The sequence below is a fragment of the Ranitomeya imitator genome, chromosome 4 (genome assembly GCF_032444005.1).
Source record: "Ranitomeya imitator isolate aRanImi1 chromosome 4, aRanImi1.pri, whole genome shotgun sequence".
Lineage (NCBI taxonomy): Eukaryota > Metazoa > Chordata > Amphibia > Anura > Dendrobatidae > Ranitomeya > Ranitomeya imitator.
The window spans coordinates 212,906,168-212,922,481 of record NC_091285.1 but is presented as its reverse complement, the minus strand read 5'-3'; the positions used below and the strand labels follow the sequence as shown (position 1 = coordinate 212,922,481).

The 16,314-nt window shown below is 42.0% G+C and overlaps 1 protein-coding gene across 2 annotated transcripts in view; it reads left to right on the top strand.

The window, feature by feature from the left end:
• The window catches only part of PLEKHG7 (pleckstrin homology and RhoGEF domain containing G7), a 118,122-nt gene that overhangs the window by 11,345 nt on the left and 90,463 nt on the right, over positions 1-16,314 (top strand). For both annotated transcript variants that reach the window (XM_069764365.1, XM_069764366.1), the window contains exons 2-4: positions 4,954-5,408; positions 5,490-5,669; positions 10,490-10,512. In XM_069764365.1, the coding sequence (XP_069620466.1) occupies positions 4,974-5,408; positions 5,490-5,669; positions 10,490-10,512 (638 nt within the window). In that variant the 5' untranslated portion in view covers positions 4,954-4,973. The remainder of the gene's footprint in view (positions 1-4,953; positions 5,409-5,489; positions 5,670-10,489; positions 10,513-16,314) is intronic.

The window sequence follows — 16,314 nt, the reverse complement described above, 5'->3', positions numbered from 1 at the left end:
GACGCTCCTTATAAAAAGATAATATAACATTTGAGAATTTCACATTCATAATGTTAGTAGACTATGGTAGGAATTATATGATCATATACTGGTTTGCCGGAGACTAAAAAGCACATGATAGCACTGGAAGGCATGTTAGGAACAGAGATCATACACAAATCTATGGCTCAGGAGAAATACACACAGAAAAGGCAAATAGGCATCAGGAAAGACAGAAAGTAGGGGACAGGCAGACATAGACTAAAATACAAACAATGACGGTAAACAGACACCAAGTGACTCAATGTCATTAACCCAGAGACTGACATAAAAATACATTAGAAGTAGTGATTTGCTAGTGATAAGAATTAGATAACGCATCCAGAGTGCAGTCTACTTGTAATTCAGATAACCAAGCATGCTGCCATTTCTAGAAATCTATAAAGCTGCCATCAGATTGTATAACCAGGTATGCTAATGGGAAAGGTATGAGCAGGAATATTCGAATGATGTAGTCTCATTTTTATATGTTCTCCTTCCGATCCATAGAAAATTTCTTGTGTCCATTGTGCATAAGTAATAAGTAGATCATTAGGGAACATAATAAATTGAAGATGTCCCTAATGAAATACTAAATATTTACCATTTAATGGTCGTTTAAAAGCCTATTTACAAGGCAGACCATGTTTAATGATGAGCACCCAAAAATCTGTCATAGATTGTTAAGGGTGCATAATTTATTATTGTTCTCAGCAGCACAGGTCCTATTTATACAGGATGGATGATGTGCTGCCAAGAACTATGATCATCGCATGAAGCACAGAAGATCATTTCACCCAACGAACGAGGCTTTTGCTCATTCATCGAGCCTGTTTAGTTTGAAAGATTATTGTGAAATGAGTGTACATAAGAATGGTCGTTCACGATAATCTTGCAAAGTTAATGGACCCCAGGTCTAATAAAGTTCTACAAATATTGACTTCAGTACATTTTTGTATCTTTTCACTGAGAGAAAGAACATTGATATGAAATGTACATGGCCAAAAAGTATAATCCTTTTTATCTCAGCCAGAAATTCCAGGACAGTCAGTAAAAATAGCGCACTTGTTATGCCCTGTCCATAAAAAAATGTGAAGTGTCTGTGGTTTGTAGGATGCTGAAGAAACTTATACAGATTATTTTCTCTGTAATTATCACCATTTTACAGTTCCCGGTGAATGCAGCTGATGTCTCATCAGAATTATGGGCTGTAGATATGGCTCGCTTATAATCATAATTATTTATTATGGTTTTCCAATGTAAAATATTGTCTGACCGTGATTTTTGATAAGTTGTCCAGAAAAAATAATAAGTCAAGTTGGCAATCCTGATCTCAGCTTTGTCACTGAGATTGCCTAGTATATTTTCAAGGAATAAAATTGTTTAATTGAAGACTAAGGGTATGTGCACACGTCCGGATTTTTAGCGTTTTTTTTGCGGAATTTCGCTATAAAAACGCTATAAATCCGCTAAAAAAACGCTAACATCATGCATCCTATCTTTTAGAATGCATTCCGCATTTTTTGTGCATATGTTAGCGTTTTTTTCCACAAAAAAAACTCATTCCGCAAAAAGAACGGACATGCTCATTCTTTTTGCGGATTTTTTGCGGATTCCATAGCAAAATTGACATTCAGGAAAAAAAAAAAAAACGCAAAAAATCAGCACAAAAACCGCGCAAAAAACGCGCAAATTCCGCGAGAAATCCGCGCGAAAAAAAACACGAATTTCTGGCAGAATTCTCAGGTTTTTGTCAGGAAAAAAACCTGACGTGTGCACATACCCTCAGACATGTGAGACTGAGTTAAATTAACATATGATGTCTAGAGATAATTCGTTTTATTATAAATTATATTTTCCATTAATTATGTACTGCGGCATGATTTCATTGCACAATACAAAAGAGTCTTTAGATTATATTATAAGATTTACGAACATCATCTGATCATTGAAATATTCAACTTTTCTGAAAAACAGAGGATCTGTTGTTTGGCCACATATGTAGAATATGTCACAAGATTGGCAAAGTGCTACCATGGCTATATCAGCAACTGTGTCCACGAGAAGTCTGTGGTGCAGATAAAGTGGGGAAGTCTCTCGGCATGTGGATATGAATGTGGAACAACTCCATTGCACACATTGACTCTGATCGTAAAAGATAAAAGTTTAAAGTGAAGTATATACAGTTGAAACCAGAAGTTTACATACACTATATAAAAGACACGTATACATGTTTTTTTCAATGTCGGTGACATCTTTGGTGTGGCATTACTGTGATTGGCTGGCCTTACAGCATCATAGGGGATAATTAATCCCTGCAGGCGCCATCATGCACACATTGCAGCAGGAAACAGCGTAGGGAGAGCGTAGTGTGAGCGTAGGGAGAGTGAAAGGAGCGTATAGGGAGAGTTTGTGATTCCAAAAATCTCTTTTAAGAGCTCATGAGGGTGAAGATTAGATCTTTGTTAGGGGGAGATATCGTAGGGAGAGATTTAATTGGAGGTATCAGGAGCATGGAGAAGCGTGAATATACATTTCTCTTTAGCAGCGGGGACAGGCACCTGTCTCCAGCTGCTTCTCCACTGGCACTGGGCGGGCCCCCTTGACTCACTGGCCCCATAGCTGCTGGGTGTGCCACTATTAATGACACACACTGGCTGGGGGCCCCTGGAGCAGTGGGGGCCCCAGGCAGCTGCTGGCCAGTATGCCAGCAGGTGTCAGTGCCTGGGCCCACCGGAGAATCCTCCAGTTCTCCGGTGAACCAGCCGACCCTGGCCACAACACATGCTGAGATTGCCAGTTTGTTAGGCAATCCCCGCATGTGTAGCTGCTGCTGAATAGCCATGAGACATGCAGCTGCGGGGACGCGAACATATTATTCGAACACGTCAAAGTCACTCTGTTAGCACCTGAGCGTGCTTGGATAAATCCTTATCTGAGCACATTTGCTCATCACTAACCCTAAGGGTACCGTCACACAGTGCCATTTTGATCGCTACGACGGTACGATTCGTGACGTTCCAGCGATATCCATACGATATCGCTGTGTCTGACACGCAGCAGCGATCAGGGATCCTGCTGAGAATCGTACGTCGTAGCAGATCGTTTGGAACATTCTTTTGTCGCTGGATCTCCCGCTGTCATCGCTAGATCGGTGTGTGTGACACCGATCTAGCGATGCGTTCACTTGTAACCAGGGTAAACATCGGGTTACTAAGCGCAGGACCGCGCTTAGTAACCCGATGTTTATCCTGGTTACCATCGTAAATGTAAAAAAAAAAAACAGTACATACTTACATTCCGGTGTCCGTCAGGTCCCTTGCCGTCTGCTTCCCGCACTGACTGACTGCCGGCCGTAAAATGAAAGCAGAGCACAGGGCGCTGTGCTGTGCTTTCACTTTACGGCTGGCAGTCAGTCAGTGCGAGAAGCAGACGGCAAGGGACAGACACCAGAATGTAAGTATGTAGTGATTGGTTTTTTTAACGCTGGTAACCAGGGTAAACATCGGGTTACTAAGCGCGGCCCTGCGCTTAGTAACCCGATGTTTACCCTGGTTACCCGGGGACCTCGGCATCGTTGGTCGCTGGAGAGCTGTCTGTATGACAGCTCTCCAGCGACCACACAACGACTTACCAACGATCACGGCCAGGTCGTATCGCTGGTCGTGATCGTTAGTAAATCGTATAGTGTAACGGTACCCTTACACTATAGGTAATACAGTATAATGAAAGTACCTTTCATACCAAGGATGAGAGTACTTGACTTAAAGGATTATGGAGTTCTCTTCATCAATTGTTTCAAGGAAAAAAATTGAAATTTGCTTTAATTTTGACTGAATTTTTGTTGCTTTTTTTCATACAAATGATACACGTAAGTTCCGTCCCATTTAGCATGTAGACTTTAGCTTAAATTATTCTCTTATTTTCTTACATTTATATTGCACCAGACTTCATGGAATACATTGCTATAGCTTTTTCTTGGTTTTATATTGAGCCATTACTATACCTTAAACAATATTCCAGAATAATCAAAATGGATCTGTCAGTAAGATTAACCCTCCAAAGCCATCTTAATGGGCATGCAGGTCATAGGAAACTGAAAAAATCCTGGGTATCTGTGATCTGATGTCTTCTTGCAGAGAAAACCTCATTTTTTAAAATATGTAAATGAGCTGTTAAGATCTATGGGCCGGACACAGATCTGCATTGGAATCGGCCTCCAAAGCTTTGTGTAAGTGAAAGGGGGCATTACCAGTATGATACATACAGTATAATGACTGACAGTCTGCTCTCCTGATCTACATGTTTCACACTGGAAAATCCCCCTTTAATTTAAATTAAGCTCTGGAGGCAGATTCTCATGGAGATCTATGTACAGCCCATAGATCTTAACAACTCATTTACATATAACAAAAATGTGAATTTCCCACGAATAACGGCATTTGATCACAGATTTTATTCAATTTCCCATGATCTACATGACCATATAGTTGGCTTAGGAGGGTTGATCCTACTGACAGATTCCCTCTAAATCTTCTCGCAGCAAACTTATGTAGACAGCCATAATTACCCTACACTCCTAAATAGGATATGTTTGTGAAATGCTAAAAAGACTACAGGCTAATGGACATATCTGCCAATTTCTCAGGCATTAAATACATATACAAGACTCGCTTGTCATCCGATACTAGATGAATCAATAGTAATGCATACAATAGTCAGTAATATATACTGTTGATGTGAATAGCAAAACACAACTTGTCTTTTGTCTTGGCCTGCTGTCATCGTGTTCTTTCCAAATAAGACTTAAGTGAAATATAATGCTTCTTATTGCTGCCTAAATCAATCCAGCGTTTAGTCTACTGTACTTATTATAGCTTGCTTTATATATATATACACTCTTATCTAATTCATTTATGGTGATTTCCCTTACAGGTGATGGAAATGTGAGAAAGATGTTGGAGCCAGTTCACATTTGTTTCCAGAACATGGACGAGAAAGACATTTTAATTACAGAAAGCGCAAATGAAGATAGCAATGTTGACGTGTTTGACGTCAGCTCGTCTTCTCCTTCAGAAGCAAAGACTGAGGAATTCAATTTTAATAGCGAAAATGACGGACCCAATTTGAATAACAAACAGCTCATATTGGATAATCCCAAGACTACATTAGAGAAATTGCACAGAAAAGCAAATATTCCTCCACTTATTCTAATGGAGACAGATGGGAACTTCAATGCACCTTTTCAATTTGACAGACAAGCGCCTGGCAGGATTTCTACTTCCCCAACATTGAGGAGGCTGAGGAAAAACACTATAGGAAATTACACGTCATTACAGGATGTTTTTGATGTCTCCAAGTTTCCGATTCACAAAGAGGAAAGCGTGGTGGTAAGTTATTCAGATTGTCCTTGTGACTATACACTGCCTCTCTACCACCTTACCGTTAATGTGGTTATGTCGCCTCCTCAGGATGATGTTTCTTGTGTGCCTCCGGACGTAGAAGACACTATGAATACCTATGATCATTTAGTAGACCCCGCTTTGCACACTAATTTTACGGATGATGAAAAGTCTCCTGATAACAACCACAATGGAACAGCTGCGATGGAAACAAAAGAAGAACCAGAAATACCGATCCACTGTGCCAAGGTAGAACATATTCTTTATTTAAAGAGAATCTCCACATTTGGGAAGGAATGGCAAAGACCCTGATTCCAGTGATGTAGCACTTACTGGGCTGCTTTCTGCCGTTTTGATAAAATCACTGTTTTATTGGCTGCAGTTCTACCAGTTCTCTGAATGACGAACTCTGTATAACCCCATCCACACCACTGATTGTTTTCTGTGTACACTGTGCATAGGCAGAAAGCTGCCAATCAGTGGTGCGGGTGGAGTTATACAGAGCTCATGAATATGGAGGACTACCTGGCAGCAGGTTTACTATTTAGTGATAATCTCCTGTGGTAAAACTGATTTATTTTTTCAAAACTACATTAAATAGCCCAGTGATACATCGCTGAAATTAGGGTCTCTCTCTCTACATTATGCGGCTCTCAGATTAGGTGGGGAAAAACCTGGTGACAGATTCCCTTTCAATTATAGTCATCAGAATACAGCTTTGTTTATACTTTCTGTAAATGTTTTATACTATGTCAGTACTTTCTAAAATGCTGGAGTACGGTATTAATTAGGCTTTGTTCACATATATCTGTTGTTAGTACATTGCCATTCCAGTTTTATGTTAAAATATATATGATTGATTTTATTGTGACTTCCATGTTAGCGACATAATCCACATATAATGAAACAAATAACGACATTAGAAACAGGCGCAACTTCATTCATTTGTCCACATTGCCTTCACAGGCGCCATTCTGAGCCTTCATCAGAAATCCCTAAAGATACAAGTGCTTCTCACTAAATTAGAATATTATCAAAAAGTTAATTTATTTCAGTTTTTCAATACAAAAAGTGAATCTCATATATTGTACTGAGTCATTACAAACAGAGTGATCTATTCCAAGTGTTTATTTCTGGTAAAGTTCATGATTATGGCTTACAGCCAATGAAAACCCAAAAGTCATTATCTCAGTAAATTAGGATACTTTATAACACCATCTTGAAAAATGATTTTAAAATACAAAATGTTGGCCTACTGAATGTTTGTTCAGTAAATGCACTCAATACTTGGTCGGGGCTCCTTTTCCATCAATTACTGCACCAATGCGGCGTGGCATGGAGGCGATCAGCCTGTGACACTGCTGAGGTGTTATGGAAGCCCAGGTTGCTTTGATAACAGCCTTCAGCTCGTCTGCATTGTTGGGTCTGGTGTCTCTCATCTTCCTCTTGACAATATCCCATAAATTCTGTATGGGGCTAAGTTCAGGCGAGTTTGCTGGCCAATCAAGCACAGTGATGCTGTTGTTTTTAAACCAGGTATTGGTACTTTTGGCAGTGTGGACAGATGCCAAGTCCTGCTGGAGAATGAAATTTCCATCTCCAAAATGCTTGTCGGCAGAGGAAAGCAAGAAGTGCTCTAAAATTTCCTGGTAAGCGGCTGCACTGTCTTTGGTCTTGATAAAACACAGTGGACCTACACCAGCAGATGACATGGCTCCCCAAACCATCACTGATTGTGGATACTTCACACTATACCTCAAGCACCTTGGATTGTGGCCTATCTGCTCTTCCTCCAGACTCTGGGACCTTGGTTTCCAAACAAAATGCTAAATGTACTTTCATCTGAAAACAACACCTTGGACCACAGAGCAACAGTCCAGTTATTTTTCTCCTTGGTCCAGGTCAGACGCTTCTGGCATTATCTATTGGTCATGAGTGGCTTGACACAAGGAATGTGACACTTGTAGCCCATGTCCTAGATACGTCTGTGTGTGGTGGCTCTTGGAGCAATGATTCCAGCAGCAGTCCACCCCTTGTGAATCTCCCCCAAATTTTTGAATGGCCTTTTCTTAACAATCCCTTCAAGGCTGCAGTTATCCCGGTTGATTGTGCACCTTTTTCTACCACACTTTTTCCTTCCACTCAACTTCCCATTAATATGCTTGGCTACAGCACTCTGTGAACAGCCAGCTTCTTTAGCAATCACCTTTTGTCGCTTACCCTCCTTGTGGAGTGTGTCAATGACTGCTTTCTGGAGATTTGTCAAGTCAGCAATCTTCCTCATAATTGTGGAGATACTGAAACAGACTAAGGGACCTTTTTATATGCTTAGGAAGCCTTTGCAAGTGTTTTTTTGTTAATTATTCTAATTTACTGAGATAATGAATTTGGGGTTTTCATTGGCTGTAAGCCATAATCATCAACAGAAATAAACACATGAAATAGATCAATGTAATTTCGAGACTCACCAATGGTCTCCGTTACTGAACTTACCATACCTTAATGATCCATTATGCTGTAATTATGAAAAAACAAGGGGAATTCAAGAGTTTCATCAGAAATATGGGCTGTTAAAGGGAATGTTTAGTACCTGTAATTTCTGCAATGGGTAGCTGTGTTGCTCAGCACATAGCAGTGTCTCACCATGTCCAATGTCAGATCGGGTAGAAGAGTTAAGTACGGCCCAACAATACAGATATAACAAGAGCAGAAAACACAATTTCTATGCACTACTGTACATGGCGAATGGAAGGTGTTACTGTGAATACCAAGAATAATGTAATCTGCACCAGTCCATATGTCTACTCTTCCCCATGTTGTGATATACAGAAATTCAGTGATTAATTGGGACATCTGGTCATTTGGGCAACATGATCATGTAATAATGATTCATTGTGAAACTGAACCGCATTAGTTTTACCATAAGCAAGAGCGGTATAAAAAAGTAAAGGGAATGAGGAATGAATAGTGATAAATTCCTCTGAATGGTTTATATGGTCCACATTCGGCAGAGCACATCTCCCCTGTATCTCCCCTGTATCTTGCCTGTATCTCTTCTGTATCACCCCTGCATCTCCGTTGTATCTCTCCTGCATCTCTACTGTATCTCGCCTGTATCTCCATTGTATCTCTCCTGTATGATATCTCCCCTGTATCTTCCCTGTATTTCCCCTGTATCTCCCCTGTACAGTATTTCCCCTGTATCTCCCCTGTATTTCCCGTGTCTCCCCTGCATCTTCACTGTATCTCCCCTATAGCTCCCCTGCATCTTCACTGTATCTCCCCATTATCTCCCCTGTATTTCCCTTGTATCTCCCCTTTATCTCACTTGTATCTCCCCAGTACAGTATTTCCCCTGTATTTCCCTTGTGTTTCCCCTGCATCTCCCCTGTATCTTCTCTGCATCTCCCCTGTATCTTCCCTGTTACTCCCCTCTATCTCCCCTGTATTTCCCTTGTATCTCCCCTTTATCTTGCTTGTATCTCCCCTGTATTTCCCCTGCATCTCCCCTGTATTTCTCCTTTATCTCTCTTGTATCTCCCCTGTACAGTATTTCCCCTGTATCTCCCCTGTATCTTCCCTGTATGTCCCCCTGTATCTCCCTATTATCTCACCTGTATTTTCCCTGTATCTCCCCTGTACAGTATTTTCCCTGTATCTCCCCTGTCTTTCCCCTGTATCTCCCGTCTTTCCCATGTATCTCCCCTGTATCTACCCTGTATGTCCCCATTTATCTCGCCTGTATATCCCCTGTATCTTCCCTGTATTTCCCCTGTATCTCCCCTGTATTTCCCCTGTATTTCTCCTGTATCTCCCCTGCATCTCCCCTGTATTTCTCCTATCTCGCTTGTATCTCCCCTGTACAGTATTTCCCCTGTATCTCCCATGTATCTCCCCTTTATCTCCCCTGTCTTTTCCATGTATCTCCCCTGTATTTCCCATGTATCTCCCCTGTATCTTCCCTGTATGTCCCCATTTATCTCGCCAGTATCTCCCCTGTATCTTCCCTGTATTTCCTCTGTATCTCCCCTGTATCTCCCCTGCATCTCCCCTGTATTTCTCCTTTATCACGCTTGAATCTCCCCTGTACAGTATTTCCACTGTATCTCCCGTCTTTCCCATGTATCGTCCCTATATGTCCCCCAATATCTCCTCTGTATTTCCCCATTATCTCGCCTGTATCTCACCTGAATCTCCCGTCTTTCCCATGTATCGTCCCTATATGTCCCCCAATATCTCCTCTGTATTTCCCCATTATCTCGCCTGTATCTCCCCTGTATTTCCCTTGTATCTCCCTTGTACAGTATTTCCCCTGTATATCCCGTCTTTCCCATGTATCTCCCCTGTATGTCCCCCTGTATTTCCCCATTATCTCACCTGTATCTCTCCCGTATCTCCCATGTATCTCCCCTGTATTTCCCATTATCTCGCCTGTATCTCCCCTGTATATCACCTGTATCTCTCCCATATCTCCCCTGTATCTCACCAGTATTTTCCCTGTATTTCCCATTATCTCGCCTGTATCTCACCTGTATCTCACCTGTATTTTCCCTGTATCTCCCCTGTATCTCCCCTGTATCTCACCTGTATTTTCCCTGTATCTCCCCTGTATATCCTATTATCTTGCCTGTATCTCACCTGTATCTCCCCTGTATCTCCCCTGTATTTTCCCTGTATCTCTCCCGTATCTCCCCTGTATCTCACCAGTATTTTCCCTGTATTTCCCATTATCTCGCCTGTATCTCACCTGTATCTCCCCTGTATCTCACCTGTATCTCCCCTGTATCTCCCCTGTATTTTCCCTGTATCTCCCCTGTATCTCCCCTGTATCTCACCTGTATCTCCCCTGTATCTCACCTGTATTTTCCCTGTATCTCCCCTGTATATCCCATTATCTTGCCTGTATCTCACCCGTATCTCCCCTGTAGTTCCCCTTTATCTCCCTTGTATCTTTTCCAATACTATTGTCCTGTTCTCTCTCTGATGCCTTACAATGACCAATATATTTTTACCAACAAGTCAGACATGACATACATGACTAATTACTTTATGTTTGCTCTGTCTTTCAGTTGAAGGCGTTCCACCAGTCACGGTAAGGTGAAAAAAATAAATTTTTCTTGCCCCATGAGTCACAGCACAGCTGTCAATTGTGCCTGTCAATAAATGTTTGTAAGGAGAGTCTACTGCCAAGCCGCATTTTTCTCTTTGCTGATGGTTAGAGAGTGAAGTAGAAATCTGGGCTTGTGTAGCACTTCTGACTGAACGCAATATACTGTGTATATCACCAGTATTTAGCACTGTCCCAAACAGACACAGATCACTCACACCAGACCCCGTCCCCAATGGGACTCACAATCTGATTTGGCTAATGCCACATTCACACGGTTAATATTTGGTCAATATTTTACCTCAGTATTTGTAAGCTAAAACCAGGGGAGGAACAATCATAGGAAAAGTATAATAAAAACACATCACCATTTCTGTATTTTTCACTTACTCCTGGTTTTTACAAATACTGAGGTAAAATACTGACCAAATACTGAATGCATGAACGTGGCATAAGGTCTCTTCCAGACATCAATGATTTTTATCATGAACAAAAAAATGTTCCAAGTTTCATCGTTGTTTTGGACTAGTGTCATCAGAGTTTGGTCAGAGTTTCATCAGTTTTTTCTCAGAGGTTTCTCAAGCTTTTCCTATCAAAATGGACCTCACGCAGATGGCATCATAGCATTGTCCGTTTTTTTCAGCTACCCATAGACTTGCACTGGCGACATTGATCCGACACTATATTAATATCTGATAAGTCTTTTGCTTTTGTGCAGCTCACTTTGTCCATGGATTATACTTGTGAACGACCCCATAGACTATCATAGGTACATGGGCTATCCAGGAAAAATATGGAAAGCACTCGTGCGAGAAAAACTGATGTCTAATTGAGCCCTAAGGCTGGGGTCAGACACATATGTAAAAAAATCGTAGAAAGTTCCATCCAGAAAACTCAGGCGATTTTCATTTATATTGTCACCTGTGTGACAACCGGGTGACATCCATGTTTATAAATCAACATTTTCAAATGTACATGATCTAATACAGTTTCATAGGTTAAGAAAGGCAATGCATCCATAAAAAGCGTATGCTACACAGATGATCCGTATGGGATCTGATTATTTTTTTGTGCGCCAAATCCATAGACTTGTCTATACAGCAAGATGCTTGGAGGAGGATAGTGCATGCTGCAATTTTTTTCACACGTCTGTATAATATGAATGAGCCCTAAAACTACATTCAAATATTTTTGAGACACATCTTAGTTCTGTCTGTTTTTTTTCCCGCAACAGCACACTGGCCCATAGAGTTTCATTATCCATACACACATCAGTTATAACAATGGATCCATGTCTCTGGGCCATGAGACTTGGAGCGTGCCCCATTCTCATCCATTTTGAAGGTCAGAATCTGCCATTAAAGGGAAACTCTCAGGTCCCCCATGGCCTCCAACCCAGCAGCATTCACCTATGTATGAGCAGCAAAAACAAGGTATAAAAAAAGCATTTATAATGTCTCCGTTTGCTATGCTAATGAGGGCTTTGACTAGTCGATGGGGTGTTAGTTGTCCCAGACTAGTCAGCCCTCTTTCCATGTTATCATGCCCTTGTAGGCACAATAACATCATTTTCATGAGCGCCGTCATCGCCGCTCATGCAAATCTGGCGCATGCGCACTGCTGATTTCGGCAGCATCACTGCATCTCTGAAGCTAGGTCTATGCTTCCCGCCTTCAGAGGCGCCCTGTTCATGACCAGAAGTTCAGAAGATGGCTTCCGATCATGCGCAGCATGGTCTGATTTTCACGGACTGAAAGAATGGAGAAGATCAGACCCTGATCAGAGTGTGATTTGCATCCAGTTCTCTCGAATAAGAGAAAATACAGTCTGATGACCTTAGCCTAAGTCTGGCTTTTCGAGCCTCTTGCATGAACAGTCTCCCATCCCATTTATGGGAATCCAGAATATGAACTCTTGATATAATTGGAACCAATATGTTGTTGGTTACAGGATCTGTGTGGACTGAATAACTGATAATAAACAGGCAACACACAAACAGAAATAAAATGGCAGCTTAATGTAGCATTGCAAATAAATTATCTCCCGTAATTCAAACAGATTGTATTTGCTGCTGATCTGTTGCCAGAATGGTAAAATACTAAGTTGCCTGAATGTGAAGTGGACTATCCAGTTATGTGTGTACACAGCAGCCATGTGTCTGGTAGACGTTACATTAGGATTAAAATGATTTTCCTCTACCAAGAGCAAACAGTGAAAACACCCCTCAGCCTCGCTTAGATCCCCTTATACCGTGACTGGGGCCCGCAGTCACTGATCCTTGGCATTGCTGCATACACCAACATATTCAGAATACAGTGCACCTGATAATCTGCGACACAGTATGTGGTGGTAGTTCTGCCAAATATATGGCTTGGTGCATAGATGACTGATTGTCACATCAGGAGGTGTTGGTTGGTTAAGTAAACCCATTTGTATGAATCTGTTTGAGCTTTCTGGGAGAATAGTCTAAGGCTAGTTTCACATTTGCGGTTAAGTCCGCAGCGTATCGTCCGCAACCGCAAATGCATGCAAAAACGCATGCAAACGTCTGATAACGCAGCGTTTTTTATCCGCATCAGCTTACACATCATGGTAAAAAAACACAGTGTTTGCATGCGTTTTTACATGTGTTTGCGTTTTTTATGCGCATGCGTTTGGTATTTCCAGGAGAAAGTGTCTTTAACCCCTTAGTGACAGAGCCAATTTTGTACTTAATGACCAAGCCAATTTTTACAATTCTGACCACTGTCACTTTATGAGGTTATAACTCTGGAACGCTTCAACGGATCCTGCTGATTCTGAGATTTATTTTTTCATGACATATTGTACTTCATGTTAGTGGTAACATTTCTTCGATATTACTTGCGATTATTTATGAAAAAAACGGAAATATGGCGAAAATTTTTATAATTTTGCAATTTTCAAACTTTGTATTTTTATGCCCTTAAATCAGAGAGATATGTCACGAAAAATAGTTAATAAATAACATTTCCCACATGTCTACTTTACATCAGCACAATTTTGGAAACAACATTTTTTTTTGTTAGGGAGTTATAAGGGTTAAAAGTTGACCAGCAATTTCTCATTTTTACAACACCATTTTTTTTAGGGACCACATCACATTTGAAGGGATTTTGAGGGGTCTATATGATAGATAATAACGAAGTATGACACCATTCTAAAAACAAGAAGTAAAACACCCCTCAAGGTTCTCAAAACCACATTCAAGAAATTTATTAACCCTTTACGTGCTTCACGGGAACTGAAACAATGTGGAAGGAAAAAATGAACATTTAACTTTTTTTTGTCACCCCGTTTTTTGAGATTGAGATATAAATACTGTTAAATAGGGCCTGTGCTGTGCGTCACTATAGTGTATGTAGTGTACCCTGATTCCCCATGTATGCTGAGAAATACATTACCAAAGTCGCCGTTTTCGCCTGTCAATCAGGCTGGTCAGGTCGGGTGGGCGTGTTCACAGCCCTCTTTTCTTCCCCAGCTTTCCGTTGGTGGCGTAGTGGTGTGCGCATGTCCAAGTTCCGAATTCCCTGCGGGCACGTGAAGACACAGCGCGCGATCTGCGCTGTCATCCCTTTCATGGTTGGGGGCGGCCATCTTCCTGGGGCCACGCGTGCGCAGATAGAGTGCTCTGCTGCACGGGGCTTCAGGAAAATGGCCGCGGGATGCCGCGCGTGCGCAGAAGAGATCGTGGCGGCCATTTTCCCAAAGCCGAGATGCAAACTCGGCTTTGGGAAAATGGCCGCCGCGATCTCTTCTGCGCACGCGCGGCATCCCGCGGCCATTTTCCTGAAGCCCCGTGCAGCAGAGCACTACATCTGCGCACGCGCGGCCCCAGGAAGATGACCGCCCCTACCGATGAAAGGGATGACAGCGCAGATCGCGCGCTGTGTCTTCACGTGCCCACAGTGGATTCATCACTGCGACATGCGCACACCACTACGCCACCAACGTAAAGCTGGGGAAGAAAAGAGCGCTGTGAACACGCCCACCCGACCTGACCAGCCTGATTGACAGGCGAAAACGGCGACTTAGGTAATGTATTTCTCAGCATACATGGGGAATCAGGGTACACTACATACACTATAGTAACGCACAGCACAGGCCCTATTTAACAGTATTTATATCTCAATCTCAAAAAACGGGGGTGACAGGTTCCCTTTAATTCAGAACCATTTCTTTTATTTTCACAAGTGTAAAAACAGAAATGTAACCATAAATTTTGTTATGCAATTTCTCCTGAATACGCTAATACCTCATATGTGGGAGTAAACCACTTTTTGGACGCACCGCAGAGCTTGGAAGAGAAGGAGTGCCGTTTTACTTTTTCAATGTAGAATTGGCAGGAATTGAGATTGGACGCCATGTCGCATTTGGAGAGCCCCTGATGTGCCTAAACAGTGGAAACCCCCCACAAGTGACACCATTTTGGAAACTAGACCCCTTAAGGAACTTATCTAGATGTGTGGTGAGCACTTTGAACCCCCATGTGCTTCACAGAAGTTTATAACGTTGAGCCGTGAAAATAAAAAATCACATTTTTTCCACAAAAATGATCTTTTTGCCCCCAAATTTTTATTTTCACAAGGATAACAGGAGAAATTAGACCACAAAAGTTGTTGTGCAATTTCTCCTGAGTACGTCAATACTCCATATGTGGGGATAAACCACTGTTTGGGCGCACCGCAGAGCTTGGAAGAGAAGGAGTGCCGTTTTACTTTTTCAATGTAGAATTGGCTGGAATTGAGATCGGACGCCATGTCGCGTTTGGAGAGCCCCTGATGTGCCTAAACAGTAGTAACCCCCCACAAGTGACCCCGTTTTGGAAACTAGACCCCCCAAGGAACTTATCTAGATGTGTGGTGAGAACTTTGAATGCCCAAGTGCTTCACAGAAGTTTATAATGCAGAGTCATGAAAATAAAAAATATTTTTTTTCCACAAAAAGATTTTGTAGCCCTCAAGTTTTTATTTCCACAAGGGTAACAGGAGAAATTGGACCCCAAAGGTTGTTGTCCAATTTATCCTGAGTATGCTGATGCCCCATATGTGGGGGTAACCCACTGTTTGGGCACACGGCAGAGCTCAGAAGGGAGGGAGCATTGTTATGATAGGCAATTCAGTAACACAATGTACATAGCGATCAGAGCACATACAGTGATCTGACAATAACCCAAAATAATAGGACGAGCTCTGAGACGTGGGAACTCTGTAGACCGCAATTCCTGATCCTCTCCAAACACAACTAGAGGCAGCTGTGGATTGCGCCTAACGCTCCCTATGCAACTCGGCACAGCCTGAGAAACTAACTAGCCTGAAGATAGAAAAATAAGCCTACCTTGCCTCAGAGAAATACCCCAAAGGAAAAGGCAGCCCCCCACATATAATGACTGTGAGTAAGATGAAAAGACAAACGTAGGGATGAAATAGATTCAGCAAAGTGAGGCCCGATATTCTAGACAGAACGAGGATAGGAAAGATAACTTTGCGGTCTACACAAAACCCTAAAGAAAACCACGCAAAGGGGGCAAAAAGACCCTCCGTACCGAACTAACGGCACGGAGGTACACCCTTTGCGTCCCAGAGCTTCCAGCAAAACAAATAGACAAGCTGGACAGAAAAAATAGCAACAAATAGCAAAGAAGCACTTAGCTATGCAGAGCAGCAGGCCACAGGAATGATCCAGAGAAACACAAGTCCAACACTGGAACATTGACAGGAAGCATGGATCAAAGCATTAGGTGGAGTTAAGTAGAGAAGCAGCTAACGA